Raw genomic sequence first — 19,885 nt, forward strand, 5'->3', positions numbered from 1 at the left:
CCTGCACTGTGGGACTTGGCCTCACTGCTAATTATTTTGGTTCCTCAGAACCTCTTTCTAATCCTGAGTCTGCATCAAAGGGAGTTTATTCATGACCTGCAGCAGACAATAAAAAATAACTCAAATTCTGTAAACAAAAAAATTTGTAAAAGTCTGTATGGAAGGAAAAAAGAGAAAAAGCCCTTCCCAGCTTGGATAAGGAGTAACAGCATCTGGCAGCCAAAATAAAAGATCAGTTGTCGAGTTACTACTGGTAGGAGCCACCTTGGCAGACACTGATTTGATTCAAATACGTAGCAGGCTTGCAACAAAAAAATAAAAGAGCCACAAACAAATTTCCTACTTATTCATGTGAGAATTTAATGGCTCAGGAGTTATTATTTTAATGCATGAGTAAAAGTAAGTGTCTATTTTAAAACGAGTTCTATTTGCAGAAAAAAATAAATCCCTGGTCTCAGTGCACTGAGGGCAGTGAGCCTGCAAATGTGAAGATGAGCCCTCTTTCCTTCTGTCACATTATATCACAACTAACTGGGTCTGCTGGTGAAGAAAGACTGGCCAGAATGCATGGAAATGATCTGTCCTCCTCAGGGAACAACCTACTCCTTCCAGCACTGAAAATTCGGTGGACAGTGGCTGACAAACCAGTCTCTGGTTTCACAGCACCAACTCCCCTCCGGGTTTCGGCAGATCCTGTGGGAAATGAGCTCTGTGTGTGCTCCTGGACCCCCAGCACGTCCACCCTGGGGCTGTCACAGCAGCCCTGGGGAAGGGGAGGTGTCTCCTGCTGGATGTGCCCCAACACCTGGGCAGACTCTGCTCCAGGAATGTGCCGGGGTTTGAGATGTGGGGCTGCGGCAGCGCCTGGAGCCATCCGAGCAGCACAAATCCAGGTGCAGCTCCAGCCTACGGTGAGGAGCCGACACAGCAAGTCCCTGCCAAAATCCCGGGTGAGAATTAACCGTGGGGATGGGATGAGAGCTGGGAGAGCCGGTGAGAACGAGCTCTCATTTGAGTTCATTATGACAACATCCATTCCCATGGCCGGTTTCCATCCCCCCCCCCTTTGATGCCTGGTGTCTGCAAACCCCGCACGGCGAGTCCCACCGAGCTTCCCGAGATCCCTACCTCCTCCACACTGCACACTGCACCCTTCCCATCCACTGTGTGTCCAGATGTACAAGGAGTCCTGTTGCTTTTCTGGCTCGCTCCTGTTTTCAGCAGTATAGTTTACAGGAATGGTGTATTCATAATGAATCCCATAATTCTGGTCATGAAACAACAGCACCTGGTTCGGCAGGAAAAGAAAGGCAGTTACAACACACTGCGCTGGGAAAGCCAACAGACTGTGGAGACAGTAATGCTGGAAATGCTGGCTCAGGCCAAGGTTTCTAAAAACATAAAATATAAAATATACCTTGTGAAAGGCAACCGAATCTTTACCCAGAAACCTGAAATTCCAGTGGTATTGGTAAAACGGGGCACTGCGGGAGAAACGACTGCTTATGATTTGGGAATATTTGAAACAGTCGCGGGGATGTCTAAACCTGGAATTCAGGGCATAACTTTAGGCCTTCTGTGCAATCAGCAGGCCACTGACTACCCAGAGAGAAGCAGTGAGACAACAGAAAGCATTCAATCAACAGTTTTCATACAGCAACGATTTTAAGGAGCACCTAGAGTTAACACACCTGAAAGGCCAAGGTGATCCTTCCCAGAGCAAAACCAGCTAATGCAAAAAAAGTCACAGATCTCCTGGGAAATGTGGCACTCACAGTGAGTGTGACTATTCCTGCTGACAGGCTGTGGCAGCAGCATTTTATTGCCTCAGAAGCCTGAGGATGACAAGGAAGAGCCATATCCTACAGCTGCTGGCAGCAGGTATTTACATAGCCCTGCATCTTGCCAGAGGAAGGGGAAAGCTGCTCCCAGCAGCAGGCTGTTTCCCATGGAGTCACATGGGATGTCTCCAGTGTTATTACTCTAAAATTCACCAACTATTAACAGAGGAAGAGAGAAAAAATGCTTATTTTTTTCACCACAGGCAGATGAGGGTTCTGGTCCTGTTTTGATTTACATGTTGGGCTTCATCTGGATCTCACTTTCACTGGCTTGAGTCAGAAGTGACTAGAAAATATCTAGTGGAGTGTGAGGTCCACGGAATCTGAGTTACCACACTATTAACAAATGCCATAGAAGTACTCCTGTAATGCTGATGCTGTGGCTTTAGACTTACTTATATTTATTATCCCATAATCTCAGCAGCATCAGACAGGTGAACTGTGCTGGCTTTTGACACCCACTGAAATAAAAGCAGTGCCTTACCCAACAAGATATTTTAAGCAGGGCTCTCACAAGTGAAGCAAGCAGCTGCCCAATTAAAAAAGACAAATTTGCAAATGCTATTTTGTCCCAACAATAATTGTTTCCCCCTCCAGATTTGCACAAATCATTCCTGCTTAACCAATAATCTCCCTAAAGCTGTCAGGAGCTCATTTAACCAAACAAATCACTCTGTGCTCAAAGAAGGGGTCCTGGCAGCCTGTGCATGAACACTGGGGGGGCTCCACAAACTCAGCACCCATGAGCTGCTCTGCACCCTGGGCAGCAAAGCCTCTTCCAGAGGATGTGGGGAACAAAGATAGGCTTTTGCTTCAGCTACAGAGGGAGCCTCACTACCAGGACTGAATGCTAGGGCTCATCATCACAATTTCAAAGAGGAATGTTGGTTTTTTTAAACACAGTTCAAATACCAGGTCGAGGCAGAGAGCTCCTCTGGCTTTCCTGAAGTGCACGAGATACAAACAGCTTGTTCAACAGAACTGATCCATCAGCCTTGTCTCAAGATCCCTCCTGCTCTGGGAGTGTTTGTTGTGAGAGCAGGACTAGCACAGGCCTAGTTACACAAGCACTGATTTCTCCAAGAAACCCACTTCCAGCAATGCACTTGGAGAAATGCCTCCAGTATTAAAAACCAGCTCCTAAAAAGAAAATCCTTATTATCTCAATATGGGTGCAAGACCAGTGAATCTAAAGGCCCATATGAAACCAATTTCATGCAATTTTGTAGCCATGTATAATTGGGGGGGGGGAGAGGGTGTACGTGTGTGTAATTGGTTTCAAATGCAGGTCACAAGGCACTGACTGAAGCTTCTGGCTCCCTGTCAGTCCAGTGTATTCCACCACTGTTTGAACAACAGTTTTCTATTTAGGGGGAGCTGGTAACCATCCTGCCTTTCTTGTGCTGAAAGAATGAAACCCACTACCCTGTATCAAGGAAAAGATTAGTATCTGATTCCAAGCAAAGGCTTCCTGTGTGCTTTGTTTACCACTGGCAGGGATTTCAAGCCACGTGTTTTTTCAATGGTCTGGTAATTTTTACTTTTCCCCCGTTTTTAATCATTTCTGTGAGGGAAGGTGAAGAAGGAACATTTCCTCTGCTTATGTTTGCCTAAAGTGCCAGTCTGTACCTGGAAAGGTTCTCCTGGAGAACCTCATAATCGCTGGTTTCCTATGTTGGCTACTTACTCCTTAACGAAGGAGAATTGAGTATTTCTTTAAAACCAACCCTCCACTGGTGCTGAAGTTCACAAAATGCTGATAACCAGATTTTACTGTGCTAGACCTCAACCGAGTCATGCCCCAGGAGGTTCCAAGAGCTGCCAAAGGAACCCTGCAGAGCACGTTCACCGACGGTACCTGAGCAACTCCTTTTTCTCACAGGGGCTTAGGAAGACCTTGGCAGTACAAGATACTTTGCTGCTTTCAGGAGGGAAGACTTGTGTTAAGGCCAAAGTCAAGCAGAAGCTGATGTTTCTGGGGATGAAGAAGGTGCCTGTACACACCTCTTTCTGTGGGAAGACTTTGAATTACATGGCTGAGCCTGGAAAGTGCTGGTGTGCCCAAACCTGCCCCACTGACCATCCCAGCTCTTTGAATCCAGCTTTACTCTGGTCTGTGAACCTGGTAAACTCAACCCTCTGAGAAAGCAAAGGCAAAACACCTCATACTCCTATGTGTAAGATATATTTGGACACACAGAAAGTACTGACAAAGTGGTGTATAACTGTTATTTTTTGTGTAGGGGGGAAAACTTTGAGCATCTTTGGAGCTTTTCAAACTGGGTTAGGAAACGCTGCACAATGAACATCAGAAAGCCAAAAAAAATCAGGTGAGGAAAGGGAGAAAATGGTGATTTTTAGCAGTGCTTACAGATGGCCTTCAGTGAACAAACGTGGCAAGAAGTCACAAGGAAAAGAAACAGCACAGAGAAAAATGCAAGTGGATAAAAAAGTAACAGGGAGCAATGAATACATTAAAATACTCTGTGTTTCTAAGCAAACCTTGCTATAGAAACTGTAAATCTTTCTGCAGACTTTTAACTAGGAACACAAATAAGAGACAGGTATCATCATCATCATCATGGCTGTCTTACAGATGACAACATTAAGGTTACAGCAGCATTAAGGGCCTGGCCCATGGGTCACCCCATCACCCACCAGTGACAGATCAGGGACTACAATCCTGCTCTTCTCACCCCTGTGGAGTTCTCACTCCTGTTCTCACACAGCAGCCATGAGGGTGTTTATAAAATGACAGTGTTAACAGAAGGACTATGTTGAACATTAGGGAAAATTTTTAAAAAAACACCTTAAATGACATACAACTGAAAAATCAATATAAAGAAAACAAGGAACGTTTCTGTGCGTAATTAAGTCACTACTTGGATTCAAATTCATGTGTATCATCTGTACATGCCAAATGTGCATCTCTTCTGTGTATTAAAACACAGAATTATATTCTGGCATAAGATGAGAAGATATTTCAGCAAACACCCTTTTCTGTGTGTGATCAGGTATGTCCATGACATAAAAAAGGTCTCTGGGAACCCACATCCTCTGGAATGGGTATCCCAGGGGTATCTGCACTGGACACGAGTGTACTGGGGCACTGCATGTTCTACCAGGATAGAGCATCACCCATTTTGAAGCAGGGAGCTGGGATTGTCCAGCCTTTCCAAAAAAAATTAAAGAGGGGCACTAGAGCATACCCTGAAAACAGTGTGGAGAGGGAGCAAACAATCAAAATCTAACTTTCAACAAGGACATAAACCCTTCATGTTGCATCATTTAAGAAACACAAACAAAGGATATCAAGTTACCATCAAGTGCAGTGGTATTTTAGTTGGTCCTTTGGCAGAGATTTTCTCCCACAGACCCCTCCGCACGTACCGGACAGTAGTGCCTGCGATCTGAAACTCACCGGGAAGCTCAATTTTCCAGTCGCTGTTAATGGATCTCTTACTGGAATCTTTTAGAGCTGCAATGAACCAAACACCAGGGAATGAGAGGCAAGAAAATTTGTAACTGCAGCACAGACTACCGAGTCTTTGTCTCAGGCTACCTGGAGCACAAGATGCAGTAACCTCGTAACAGATGTGAGTTCAAAATGAAAACAAAATACACTTTTACTTGACTCAATGTTTCTAACTTGGATATATTCTGTATTCCAGTTGATGAAGGTATTTCAAGCATTAACATCGAATTCATAGATCATTTATCTCTAAACTCTCCTTCCAAATGCAACAACTCTGCAATTCAGTTTCCAAGCGGATTTTTTTTCTCTTTTTAGTTTCCAGCTTTTGAGACTGTATTTTCCTAAACTAAAGTGATCCTGAGTTTGTGTGTGCTCCATAATGCAAACAGTGAATATGTGAACATTTAGCTGTCACAGATGGAAAGAAAAGCCAGGTTACAAAGCAGAGGCTGGTCAGTGGACAGAAGGTAAACCTGGCCACCCTCTTTTCAGAGTCCATGAGCTGGAAACACATGCACAAGGTCAGGTGGTGTAGGATCACGTCCATCCTGCCATCAGTAAGGCCAACATGGAAAGCTCTACTGCTGAAGGAAAATGACTATTGAGAAGACAAGATACTTGGAGTATCTTTAGCAGTATGTCCTTTCTTCCAGCACAACCATTGCATCAGGATCACTGATATCCTTCAAATCCTCAAAGACAACTCCAGCCACAAGGACACCCCATTCCTGCTGGCTCATCAGTGCAAGCTGCCTGAGGGATTGATGTGTTTTCTCCCTCAGAACGGAAGCACAGCTATCCAGAGGTCGCTGTGAGGCACTGAGGGAAGAGAAAATCAGCAGCTCCTGTTCCAGCAGGAAGTGCCAGACCCCTTTGTGGAGCTCCATGAGCGTGATCAAATGTGCCCTGACAGCAGACAGACAGAATATCCCCCGTGTTACTGGGCTTCCCCAGCTCAAGGTTCACTGTGTCCTCTGGCTAAGCCTCTAACAAGGTGTTTTCTTAACCTCCAGGATTTCATGCCTGTTTTATTCTCTTCCAGCAAAGAGAAGCCTCGGCCTTCACTTAACTGAGTGTGATGCGAGGAGGTGAGAGGAGCTGTTTAAAGCCTTTGGAAGCCAACTGGGAATCTGCCACTGTCTCCTCTTTGGCTCAAGCCTCCGCAGCCAGCAAACCCTCCTAGGTGTGCTGAGGGCATGAATATCATCTGCAGTGTCTGAGCTCTGGGGGAGTCTGGAGCAAGTGGAGCTCACAATTCTCTGCATCTGCATGTGCCTTTCTGAGGAGCTGCACCCCGGGGAGCTACTGGGAAAAAGGTGGAATACACCTTTGTGCCCTGCCACACAAAAGCTTCCTGACAGCTCTCCTGATCCCATTAGAGGCTCCAAAATCAGGGTGAAGGGAAACTGCAGGTGTGGTTTCCCTAGGAGAAGTGGGATGTACGTGGGAGAACGTTTTATTCTGAGGAAAGTTCTCTCTGGCACACAGCCTGGGGGTATGATGGTGTCCTGGTATTTGCATGCTACAGGAATAGAACTCTGTCTGAGCCTCACTTCTCCTCCTGCTTTGTTCCTCCATCTACAAAGTACCTTCTGCAAGCTTCAGACAAAATTCTGAAGCAGGATTGCTTCCCTCTGCCAAAGCCCAGTGGCTTCCAGGCAGATCAAAGCGGCCATCAGGCCGCCTTGAGGAGCTGTGGACGTGACTAATCAAAGCTGGGGATGAGATAAAGCTATTTCCATGGCTGACTAGCAAAGATATCCCAGCACATGCTCAAAATTGAATGACTAAACCCATGCTTTGGTTCCAGCTCCCCATCAAAGGAAGACAGCTTCCTGATGAAAAGCGAGACGTTTCATCTTCGTGAACCTCTTTTCTGGTAAGGTTTGGTTTTGAGTGCTGCAGGCACCGCTCCCTCAGTCACTGAGGAGATGGGCAATTTGGAAATAAACCTGTTCCCAAAGTGAGGATTGCAGGAATTCTACTGGAGGCTCAGCAGAGCATAAGGACCAAAGCGTTTTCACCACTGTTTGCCTCCATTGCACCAAGTGGAGATCGATGCTGCAGCTGTAAAACCTCCATGTTTAAGACACAAAGAGCTTCTTTTCCTCCAGTGGCTTTTGTCACACACAACTATTGCCTGGCTCTGCCCTGCCCCAGGGGTGACAGCACTAAACTCAAAGCTGTGCAGTAGAAGAGCAGCAGGAACAGCAACCCCAGCAACAACCTGCAACTTCTGTTTTTCTTGTTGGCTGGAAGACAGGAACTGACCCATCTATTTCTAAACCTGGCATCCAGTCAGATCTTTATTTCCACCTTGGGTCTCTCCAGCTTGCTCCCCAGCCTGTGGACACAAACTGCCCAGGCATTTCCTGTTCAAGGTGGTTTTTCAGTGCTGCAGCCAACCAAGGCAGCCAGCGTGGGTTGCCTGGAGGTGGAGGGAAATTCTTCAGGCACTGCTCCCAGCACATGGAATGATGATTCCAAATTATGCTGGGCTCCTTTCCAAAGTGCTGTACCCGGTTCTGAGTAGAAACAGGACCTGATTGGACTCAGCTTTGTCAGTGTTTTTGAAACAGAATATTCCTCCATACTTAGACCTGTATTTAAGAGACTTATCAGCGTGATGGGATTTTGTTTTCTTGGTCATCTCTACTGTCCTACTGGAAGTCCATTACCGCTATTCTTCACCTTAGTTTATAGCAAGACACTGAGTATCTTCTCTTTGTGTCCAGTGTTCCTTGAAAGAGAAAACCCTGGAAAGCTTAGAGAGGTTCTCCTGACCATGAACCAAAGGGCTAAAGCACTCAGAAGCTTTAAAACTGCCAGATTTTTATCTGTCTTTATGTGATGCACACAGGGCCAAGTCCTGCTCTCAGATATACACAATCCTAATCTTCACCACCCAGTGGGGAAACATCTGCTTCAGTCAAGGTTAACTGTCCCAGTGAAGGGCACTCATTGCAAGCAGGATTTTGAGCTCCACTATCTGCCAAAGCCCAAACCCCAGACAAATACCCCGAGCAAACCCCACCAAGACAAACAAAAAGGCTGCTTTCCAGAAGGCAGAGCATTTGCAAAACCCAAGGAAACACTGGCTCTCATTGTTCCACCAGGCTCTGCTATGTCAAACACGTTAGGTGTAGGCGTAACCCCCTCCCAGCATTGGCCACAGCACCGGTGGAAATACCAGGGGAGGGGCACGAGGCACAAATGGCAACGGTTTGGACCCTTCAGAGAGTGACAAGCTTCGTAATCCTCCCAGAGTTCCTTCCACAGACTTGAGATATCTCTGGAAGCAATTCCATGGCCATGTGGCTCTGAGTATGCAAAGGACACTTCAACATGCTGGGTGTTTTTCTGGATCTTGGATAACTTTCCTTGAAGTCCCTGCTCTGCCACAGGCTCCCTGTGTGAACTGGGGGCCGTGGGGCATCAGCATTTCTGTGACTTGGTCTCCTCTAGAAACAGATGGGAGATAAAGCCCTTCATCTGCTGCACAATAAAAAGGAACTCCCCAAACATTGGAGAGGAGAGGCAGAAGACCAGACAGACAGATGTTCAATGTAGCTGACTGGATGTGTTTTACAAACGCCCTTCTAACCTTTGATCTAAGAAATTAGTAACTTAACAACAAATTCGTTGACAGACTGCCCTGCAACAACCTCACATGCAAGTCTCAGCCTCACAGCCATGTCTAATCCTTTGTTTCCAATAGCAAAAGGAGGAGAGGAAGCCTGTTCCCCTCAAAAGGAATGCAGAAGTAGAAATGAGAAGAGGATTAAACAAATTGTTTGGCCTGAGAAAACAGAGGTAAGTGGAGCAGAGTCAGCCCATCTCAGACTGCAGGATCAGGTTTTGGACACAGCATCAAGTGAACATCTGCTGCTGCAGGAAATGGCACAGGCAACCTCTTGGTCAGTTTACTGAGGGATATCATCTGCCCTGTCCTGCCTCTGCTTCAGCCTGAGCTGGGTGCCTTCCTATCTGTGTCTCTGCCATTTCTTTCTCCAAACACGCTGTTCCCTTCCCTGCTCCCTCCCAAAGTGCTGTGTGCTCCTGGCAGCTGTGACCAACCCACTGCCAAGTTCTGTTCAGGAACTCTTCTGTCTATATATAAAAGTACTCTCTGGCCCTTTCAGGTTGCACAGGGCCTGTAAGTGTCACAAACAATCACATCAAGCAAACATCATGAAACCAAGCCACAAAAGCAGAGACTGCAACAGGAATGAAATCAACAGATGCTTCCCTGGCAGCGACAAACCTATCCTCTTACAGGTCAGTTAGAGAAGGGTCATTTTAACAGAAAACAGAGCTGAGTTTGAACCAAAACATTCTTTTTTTTCTTTCATTTTTTTACCCAGAAAGCTGTGAGCAGGTTTATCCTCAACCACTCTGATGCGCCGGGCACCCGCAGGGATCACGGCAGCTTCGATGTAACCTGTGGCAACAGAGGAGAGAGGGGTGAGAGCAGGGCAGGGGCAGCAGCCACTCCGTATCTCCCTGTGGAAAACTCAACTCCAGGCTGGGGACTGAGTGAGAAACATTTCAGATGGGATCCCTGAGCTGGCAGCCAAGTTTCAGTGCCGTGACATGCACGGTCCTGACTCCTGACTCCTGACTTTCAGCCTGAGAAGAGGGAGAGAAACCCACGTGTGCTGCTTACTTGTCACTCCAGGCTTGTGTTGGGCCTGACTTGATCTGCACCCTCTGAATCCCCCTGGTTTTCCTGCAGGACTGACAGGGATAGATGGCACTGTCAGGAGCAACAATGCACAGAACAGACCTTTGAAATGAAGTTTCCAACAGATGCTTCTGCTTTCTCCTCAAAACAAACCCCAACCCTGGTCAAGGCTGTGGTCGGTGTCAGGAAGGACTCACTTCCACAAAACTTCTTCATTAGCTAAAGCTAATCAGTGGGAATTAGTGGGACATTTCAGCTTTGTACAAAAACTCTGGAGGGTATAATGGTAATGGTCTCCTTTGCTTCAGGTTGCTGAACAGAATTCGGCAGCTGAGATTTAATGCAACAAGAGAGCTGAAGGTTTCTCAAGGACTGACCACTGCTCACCCCCAAACAATTTTTCTAACAGCAGTTCTGACTAACAGAATAACTCTAAGAATAATTGGGAGCTACAAGGAAATGCGGCCTATTTTCCCCTACTACAGAGACATGTGGAGTTACAGGCTTGTCCCATGGGGTGGAAGTGGTGCCTTTAAACTACAAAGCAGAACATGGGGCCCATTTCAAAGGTCTGGGAGCCAGGCAGAGTTTTTCCACTGGCTTCATTGGATTTTGAATCAGCCCTCTGTTAAATGACACTAATCTCATCACAACCATGACTTGATTCCTTCTAATTGGCCACCCAGTTTACTTTGCAGGGTATCACTTGGCACCTTTTTGGGGTTATTGCTGTCCCCTTTCTTTTAGACGTTAAGCAGCTTATCCTGTATGTTCCCTCATCTCCTTTTTTGCTTTAAAGGGCTCTGTGAAACTGTTCTGTGTCACTGATGCCTTGATGGGAGTTGTGGGAAATCCAGAGCAATGGGTTAGAGAAGTGCTGGCATGCAGAGCAGTGACTCCTCTGCATTCAGCAGTGTTTGGGGAGCTATTTTAGGGATGTAAGTGCAGCTGAAGGGCTGATACAGGGGGGTCTCAAAGGATGGTGACAGCCTTAAGCATCTCAGGACTAAGTGATTCTCTTACCACTGTGACACGGGGTGAGACAGACGGGGATTTTGGGTCTCACACTGTGGATTCATTTCCTGAATATGCACTTCATGAATAAGGCTTGAGCTCTTGGGTTTCATCAGGTGCAGTGGGTGGAAAGATGACTTGGGGACAGACACACTCCCATTTGGATGACACTTTCATCTCACCCTTCAGCTCAGTTCTCTCTGCACTTGTCCCTCCTTCCTTGCTTCTCCCTTACTCAGGATGTGCCAGGAACAGCCAGTCATCTCTTGCAAGAAAACCAGAGAGAGGGGCAGCAGAGCTGCAAACCTTGTCTGTGCACAGAAGCCACAGCAGGGGCTCTCCCAGCTGCTGTTACACACTGGGATTCACCAGGAAAAATCATCACTTCCAGGGTCAATTTTTTAAAGGCAGTACCAAAATTATGAAATCAAAGCAAGCAGATGTTGGGTTTTATTCTAGACATTGCCAGGAGTTGGTTTTCCATCAGCTGAGATACCAAGTTACAGCCAAACCTGAGTGTTTCAGGTACCAAACATCCTCACTGCACCCCATGCACCTGCAGAAAAACCCAACCCACCACCACCCCCAGACATGAGCACACAGCAAAGGTGTGGTCAGGGACAGTCTGTCGTGGGGCAGCAGCCCCTGAGACACATCTGAACACCCCTCTTAGCAAGCCAGTTTGGAACATGCCCAAGTTTCAGGTAATTTAATGTATCTGCTGGGGGGACTATTTATTTACTTACTTATTTTTTTTAAGCCACGTGCCAGACACAAAATGCCCAGAGCTAAATCATGAAGGGGACGGAGACGAAGTTGCTGTGAATTTAGTGGAAGCCAGTCACTAACTCAGTGAACTTTGGATCCATCCCCTGACCCAGCAGCAGCCAGGAGTGTGTCACTCTTCAGAGGTGAGTGAGCAGTGGAGCTGAGCTGGAGGCTGAGCTCGAGCCATAAATACACTCTCATTTCATCACTGTGCCATGAGAGAAACACCAAAAGCTGGAAAAGCTGATTTTTATGTTACTTTTTACAATAGTAAATAGTGAAGTGTGTGCTATTAATAGTGTATTAGTTCTGGGGACTGTTTAGCTTGGTCTTATACCAGATTTTTCTCCTCATGTAATTTCTAATCCTGATTGATGGCTTTGGGGGGCTGCATTCACAGCTCCTGAACAAGGAGGAGCATTCTGTGTTAACTCACTGAGAATCACGTGGCACAAACCTGCCTGCTGACCTTCCCTCTCCTCTTAGAGAGCTGCAAACTGTATGATCCGACCTGTCCCGTCAGAACTCTTGGGCATGTCCCACTGGGAGCATCTTGACACCCTCATTCGTTACCTCCAGCAATGCTGTGTGAGTTAGTGGTCCAATCCTACTGCAAACAGACCAAACATCATCCATGCAAATCTGCCACAGGTACACACTCAGGTCACCACCACCACTCCACTCCCAGGAGCTGGTGTGAGGCTTCCGGTCACAGATTCCTGATCTTTGAGAGAACTGCACCAGGAAACACCTCCAGCGTTTTCCAGGCACATTTTATTTAGCAAAGTGTAACTGCAGATTGCCAGAGAGATTATCAAGTGTCAGCCAGAAAGACCAAGAAAGGTCTCCGAGTTGGCCCCGAGCCAAGGACTCTGTTGGGTCTGAGGGTAAATTGTCTGCAAGGCAAGGGTTTGCAAGGTTGGGCTTAAAGCTCTGCTTTAAACGAGGAACTGGTTAAGGACTGATGAGATTTGGCAACTATCAGGCAGTATTTTTAGTAATTTCGCCCATAAATCAGCCTGTTAAGATGAAGCTTTGAAAACACAACAGGAGAACTTCATTATTTGATAATTTATAGGGCTGTATGCAGTACACTCCACCTTGGGAACGGTTACTTTGGCACACACCAATCTTTCTGGATAATCTGCATTACATCAGTGTCTCAGGAATGTAAGGCTGTGATTGAAGCAAATCCTAGATACAAATTATATGGTGTAACTCCTATTAGGAGAGACACCAGAACAAAGAGGTGGCTTTGTCATCAAGGAGATTAATATGTGAACAGTGGCTACTGTATCTTCATTTAAATGCTGGAGAGATTTGCAAGAGGAAAGCAGCCCACACAGAAAAATCCATTGTTAGCCATTGTTATTACTCCCAGAAAGAACAGAAAGTTTAGTGTGAACTTCAGAATGTCACTGATGTGCTACAAAACCCTTCTTCTGGTTCACACTGCAGTGAAGGACAGACTCTGAGGTAAAGGAAAAATTATCCCATGGCTGGAAAGTCCCGATTTCTGGGTACTTTTTGGGTACCTTCACATCCCATCCCTGTACACACCAAAATCAGGAGTGAGGAAGTCAACAGGGCTCACCCCCATCACCAAACTTCCCAGAAAAAGTGCTTTGAACCGAGATCTCGGGGGAGAAGCCAAGGAAATCAGGCTGCCCTGCCTCCCTTCCAGCCATGGCCAGCACAGCCTCGGGATTATTTTAGGGATAAGCATCATCAGGGCATGTCAGTCTGTCAGTCTCCAGGACCCTTCCCACTTGCACCTTTTGCTCAGTGCTATTTGCTGCAGTGGAGTGAGAATTATGTCTCTGTTGTCCAAACAGTTGTGATGATTCTCACTTGCTGTCAGCTTGAGAATAAACCCTCCCTCAGCACCTGAACACTTCCAGCCATGGGACAGCTCATTTGGAAAGGAAACAATTTCACTGCAGAGCCATGGATAGATTTCAAAGCCTCCTACTATTGCTCTGAGGTTGGTTGCTGGGATTTCTAACTTGCACGTGCTGCTTAAACCCTTACAAATTTATATATATATATATATATATATATATATATATATATATATATATAAACTTATAACCCTCAGAGTTAGCCCCAGGGCTCTGTTTTCTCATCATGTAGATGTAAACCCTATTGACACAAAAAGGCTTTTTTTGGTGTGGGCTAGAGATGCTTGTAGCCAGCACTCCAGCACTGCTGTTCAGATTTCTTTGAAGTAAGTGCTGGACAAGCAGCATATGCAGTAAAAAGCCAGCTTTTCCACTACCTTAACAAGAAAAATTGCCAGCGAAGATGTACTCCATCTTTCCCAAAATGATAATTACAACAACTGGCACATCTCATCTTATTAAGTTCTGCCATTTAAAAAAAAAAAAAAAAAAGAAAAAAAAATCCAAATATCTCTGGTCCTTCTTTTGAATCAAAAGCAAATGAAAATCTTGATGTGGCTGAGAAAAATGATAAGACAGATGCAGGTCTGAGTATTCTGGGCAGAAGATAAATCAGGTCCCCAAGAGACACAAGGTGCCCTGAACAGTGGCAGGGTGACAGGGATGGACTTCAGAACAACTCTGTGATTGTTTTTGAAAAATTATGTCACAGAAATAGGTACAGGGCAAGCTGCCAGTCCAAAGGAAACCTCAGTCTAAACAGTGCATTCAGCTGGGCTGCTGTGTATGTGATGTTCAGCATCATAAAGAAAGGCTTCTGACCTCCTCTCCAACAGGAAAAGGGGAATCCATTTCCAGATGGATCACCCTGGATCACAGGTGGTAAGATCTGAACTGCTGGCCCTTCCATAAGGCACTTTGAACATTCCACCATCACGTCCCAGCAGGGTGTCAGAACCTCTGGGACATTAAAGTTGGGGGGAAAAAAAAAAATAAATAGGTCTGGTTCTTTTTGCTGGGTTAATGAACATTTGGCTGCCTTTCATGCAGGTTCTCTATAAGAAAAGGATCTGTACTTTGTATCTCTGTAAAAGGGCTTGAAGTTTATCCATGGCTTTTGATACCAAACTTCCCCACCTAATCCAACCAAAAGAGGACAAGGAACCAACACCAAAGGATGTCACCAACACCCAGTGCCACTGCAAACAGCATTCAAGTATCTTACACGAGAAACACTTGGGAACAGCCTTTGCCTTTGCCATCACACATGTGGAAACCTTCTTACAATGACTATTGGTTACTGAGAAACAGAAAGGAGCGGGCAGGGGTTTAGTTCAGGTCACAGGGCTCGACAACATCATCTGCAATCCCAGAATTTCTCTTCTGAAATAATAAATTGGGGTGTTGGCCTGGACTTGGATGGCAGCAGGTTCGTGGGGATTTGCAATCGTTTACACATCCAACCTTGGATCTGTTGCCACAGAATATTGTGGATCCTCCTTTGCCCCAGCTTCTGTCAAATGTTTGCATATATTTGCTTAACTGTCAACTTAAAGAAAAAAGGCCATTTTTTTCTTAAATAAGCTCATGTTCACTTGGGATACCCCAGACCCAGCCCTGGAGCTCTGCCCACTGCATGAGCTTCAGAGAGCTCACCTGAGGACCTGATTCTGCAAACCAGCAGTGTGTGAACAGAAACTGATGGGAGTCAACATTAAATTTAATCACCTTTCAAATTAAACTAAAAAAAAAGAAAAAAAAAATCAAAGTATCTAATAAAGGTTTATGAGATTATAATGGCAAGAAACCCAATAAGCCAGTTAAGGCTCCAACTGTTCTGTTCCTACAGCCTTGCAAAGTCACCACCCTCGAGCAGCCTGTCGAGTTGGTAATGGGTGCAACCTCCTGGCAGTGACCCAGAAATTTCTTAGTTATCTGCACAGGATGTTTTGTGGACTCATTGGAAAAGCTAACAGATAGTTACTCTTCAGGTAAGAAGTTCATGAAAGCTCTACAATCTGCTACAGAAATGGAGAACAGGTGGGTTTTTTTTCAATAGAAACATGAAAATTTTCCCACCGTCTGCATCAAATGTAAATGCCTTGACAAAAGCAGGTGGAAAACGACTGGGACAGAAGAGTCAAAGGCACCAATGGAAGATAGAACTGAGCGTGTGTTTAAAGAGGATCTTTATGTGCTTTGTGGAACTTAGTCCTGGAGTAGCACGTGCTGAATGTGGCAATTCTGTAGCTACTGAACGTGAAATCATTTTTTTTCTGGACAATTCCCTCCTCTTGGAGCAGCTTGCAAGCTCTGAAGGTGGCTTTGGCTGATTAGGATGTGTGATAACAGGTTTCTCAGAAGTGCAATAGAGAAACCCTGGAACAAAGACTAATTCAAACACCAAGCTGTACATACATTAATGTTTAACAAGAGAAGGGAAAGTCTTAACTCCAGGTGGAAGCTCCTGTATCCTACACTGGATACTACTCCTGGCAGGGAATCAGTAAAAACATTCAGAGGGGAGTGCTCTTTCCTTTAGCTGAGGTATCCTGATTATAACATGACTCATGTACAACATGCAACGTGCATCACTCTGAGCTCCCAAAGAGCTCCAAGAAAATCCAAGCTCCCTCCCACTGGAGAAGACTGAGATTTTTGTCTCTTACTTAAAATCATCAGCACCAGCAGCATTGAAAATGAGAAACACAACTTCACGCTGAGTTTCACGCAGAGGCAATGCCTGGTGTGTGGATAAGCAGCAGGCAGGGCATCCCATCCGAAGTGAGCTGGCTTTCGGTTTGCTTTTGCTGTGTGTTCACCAGAGCAGACGAGCCCAAGGCTATCCAAGGAGAGCTGTTACCAGCACACTCTAAATCCCCTCTGAGGGTTTACTCACCCATCCCCTTGGTGTGGTTGAAGTCTCCTTTCACCACCTTGCAGGTTTTGCCGTCTCCACTGCAGATCCCACAGCGATCCTCCTTGGCAGCCGAGCCGATGATGCCATCGCAGCCGATTTTCTGGTGACAACAAGCACAGGTCCCCGTTATTTTGTGTGCAAGGTTAGAGCAGCTCTAAGCACTGAGGTCAACACTCAGACTGACATCTGACTGCAAACCTGAACGGGAAGAAAACACTGTGAGTCAGGGAAGTGCTCGGCTGGGGCGGTGGTGAGTTGGTGATTCCCTTCTCTGACACTCAGAGCAGGAACTCTGATTCAGATTGAGCTGGAGAGAGCCTCACAAACACTGGTTATTCCAGATATCATCACAGATTTCATTCTGTCCCACTCCAGCTTCCTTCAAACTCAACAGATTATAACAGGCTCAAGTTTGTGAAGCGATTTCCGCCTGAGGAGCTCAAAGACACCCCCAGAGAAATGGACCAGAGAGGGAAGAGAAAAATGTGATTTACTCAAAGGAGAATTAACCCAAGGAATAAAAATCCTGGTTGTGGCCCTTCAATGCACAAAAATTCAGAGTAATTAAAATTCCACCAAATGAGTTTTGGAGGGGGATCTTAACAGGAAGGGTAACATTCAGTTCTCTCTGCAACACCTGAAAAAAGACCTCATTAATCAGATGGCTCAAAGTACCTGCAATGCAAGAGCAGTTCAATGGAAGCAGGTCAGGTTCATCTTTGGTCAATTCCTACCATGAAATAGCTTATACAATTATGAAATTTTCCATGTGCTCTCATTGTACAGACATTCAGTTGTAAAATAAATAATAAATGCTAACAATTTCACTTCATTTTAAATAGTATTCTCATAATTTTGTCCACCTACCTAAACTTCTTCTAATAAAAACCCGAAGCTTTGCTTCCACAGATGGGAATTCCTAAAATAGCCCCAGTATTCTCCCTGTAGCTATTGGGATTATCACCATAATCTTCCTCATTCACAAAGCATTTACAGGTTACGATGGCGAACATTCCACATCTGTAGATCTGGATGTTGACAAGACTTGTTGTCATTAATCTACATAAATTGTACTCTGTCCGCGTAAGACCCTCTAAATAATCAGCAGTTCCCTCTTTAATCATGAATTTCTCCTGAAATAAGAGCTGCCATTATACAACTTATTAGCGGAGATTGCAGCATTAAAAAAATGAGTTAAAAGTTTTCTTCTGTGCAGATATAAACAGTTCCTTGGCAAATGAATTAGCAGGACTGTCACTAATAAGACTTATTTGAAGAGGGCTGTTGGGTCTCTCCCCTCTTTGCCTCGCCATAATGGAGCCAGAGGAAAGTTGGAGAGATATCTTAGGGAACGATCAAAACAACAAACACTTTTGAAAAATAGGGGGAAAGCAGGGAAATATTAAAGAGGCCGTGGGTTGTTTATCCCAGCCTGTCTGCGTGTAAGCAAAGTGATCCGCAGCTGAACTCCAACATTCCCCTTGTTTCAGGAGACACTGGCCACTGCCTGAGTCCAGATGTGCTTCAGGGATCAAAGGCTGCCAGTGCTCAGACGTGTGCTGAGCACAGCTTGTCTGGGTAAATCATTAGAGGCAGCCACACGCTGAGAGAGGCTGATCATCCTCAGCACAGAGCAGGGAAATGCTGCTCATCGACCAGCACCGCACGTACGTGGGGGCAAAAAAACCTCCACAAACGGGAACTGAGAAAGGTGGGAAGAAGAAGAGGAGCGTGGAGTTCCTGGCAGTTGCAATTCTCAAGTCTGAACTTCACACCCAAGTCCAACAAATAATTTTGGGATATTGAACGTGATTCTGCCCCCAGAACAGAAGGATGTCCCAGCAGTTCTCCTTCCAGGAAAATGGGGATGATTTATTAACGAGGTTGCTGAAAGGCAGCTGGAAAGCAATGCCTGCCTGCCACCCTGCTGAGATCCTGGAAAGGCTGGGTTTCATTTCAGGCTCTGGTGCTATCTCTTCTCGGGCTGCATTGTTATTAGCACTATGTGAGCACACACACGAATAAAGGGGATATAATGAGTGTTGAACCGCACTTATTCCCAGCGCTCCAGGAGGAGTCTGCAGGGCTCTGATGGAGGCAGGGGAAGAATGGGGAGTCAGCAATCACATGCTCTGCATTGACACTGGAGCATCCCACATAATGGGAACCAGTGCAAGCCAGCAAAGCCTTGGGAAGAATGAATCCCCCCTCCTCTGACACTGGGGTACCAGACAAGCCCTCTTCTCCCACATCCACTTGGTCACCGACACTCCTGGACTTGGGAGACCCTCTCTGAGGGCATGGAAAGAGCATCCACTGAATCCACAGATACAACTCCCCAAACCTTTGCTGGTTTTTTTTACCTTTCATCTTCACCCTGATGCCCTGTGAGTGAAGGAACTGGGAATGGCTCTTGCAGCCTTCCCTTCAATGGCATCATCTCTCCCACCTGCAGGGACTGATTTTCTTCAATCCATTTTGAGGACTGAAGCCCCCCAGCAGACCTGGGCCAGGAAACGGCTCCTTACAAAGGAAAATCTTTCAGAGAACGTAACACTTTTCTTTCTTGGCTTCAAGATGAAAATTGGTGCATTCTTGATGCTTTATGGGGGAAAAATACCTTGGAAGCACTTTAGTGTTGTCTCCGTAAATATTAGAGCCCATTTCCCTCTCCCCAAGCCTTCCAATCATTTCCAAACTGAAAGTGCATTTAATAACAGCACATTTAATAACAGTACATTATGAAACAGCTTTGGTTAAGATCTGACAACGGATTCCAAAAGCTGCAAAGCCATTTAGAACCACGTTACAGCGACCACCTCAGTCACTCAGATCCTTCTGGGACTTCCCACGTGGAAAATATGGACAGTCTTAAAACAAGGGAAAGAAATGGGGCTGGGAGGGCAAAACACAGTGGGCATCACCCTCCTGGGAGGAAAGCACCTGCCAGTCCCTGGGCTGTTAATTGAGAGAGACATCCAGGTTTCTCCGAGGTGTGAGAGCCTCTGAGATTCCAGCACTGGGTGGAAAAATTGGAGCCTCACCAACCTATCGAGTCTGTCCATTATCAGCTTCTCACCGACATTACTCTGTTTGTGTTTCACTGTCAATCATTAAATACAGAGCTGTCCTCAACCTGCTGAAAGCTTTCCAGAAAGTGAGGGCTTAATTAACCACATGCAAGGGGGAAATTCCAAGTTCCCCTGCTCAAAAGCCAAGTTTTCATAGTGCAGAAAGAATCCCTTAAAACCCAAATGGTTCAAGGGAGTTGTTTGATCTTTA

General features: G+C 45.8%; 1 protein-coding gene across 1 annotated transcript in view; it reads right to left on the minus strand.

Annotated features, from left to right (window-relative positions):
* Positions 1–19,885, minus strand: part of ADAMTS17 (ADAM metallopeptidase with thrombospondin type 1 motif 17) — a 155,545-nt gene that overhangs the window by 36,647 nt on the left and 99,013 nt on the right. The window contains exons 15-18 of the mRNA XM_027904260.1: positions 16,583–16,703; positions 9,677–9,757; positions 5,162–5,319; positions 1,129–1,288 (exon numbers count right to left, since the gene is read on the minus strand). Of these exons, the coding sequence (XP_027760061.1) occupies positions 1,129–1,288; positions 5,162–5,319; positions 9,677–9,757; positions 16,583–16,703 (520 nt within the window). The remainder of the gene's footprint in view (positions 1–1,128; positions 1,289–5,161; positions 5,320–9,676; positions 9,758–16,582; positions 16,704–19,885) is intronic.

Source organism: Empidonax traillii, unplaced genomic scaffold, assembly GCF_003031625.1.
Source record: "Empidonax traillii isolate 1590-97213 ecotype Southwest subspecies unplaced genomic scaffold, ASM303162v1 scaffold1030:size276291, whole genome shotgun sequence".
NCBI classification, from domain to species: domain Eukaryota; kingdom Metazoa; phylum Chordata; class Aves; order Passeriformes; family Tyrannidae; genus Empidonax; species Empidonax traillii.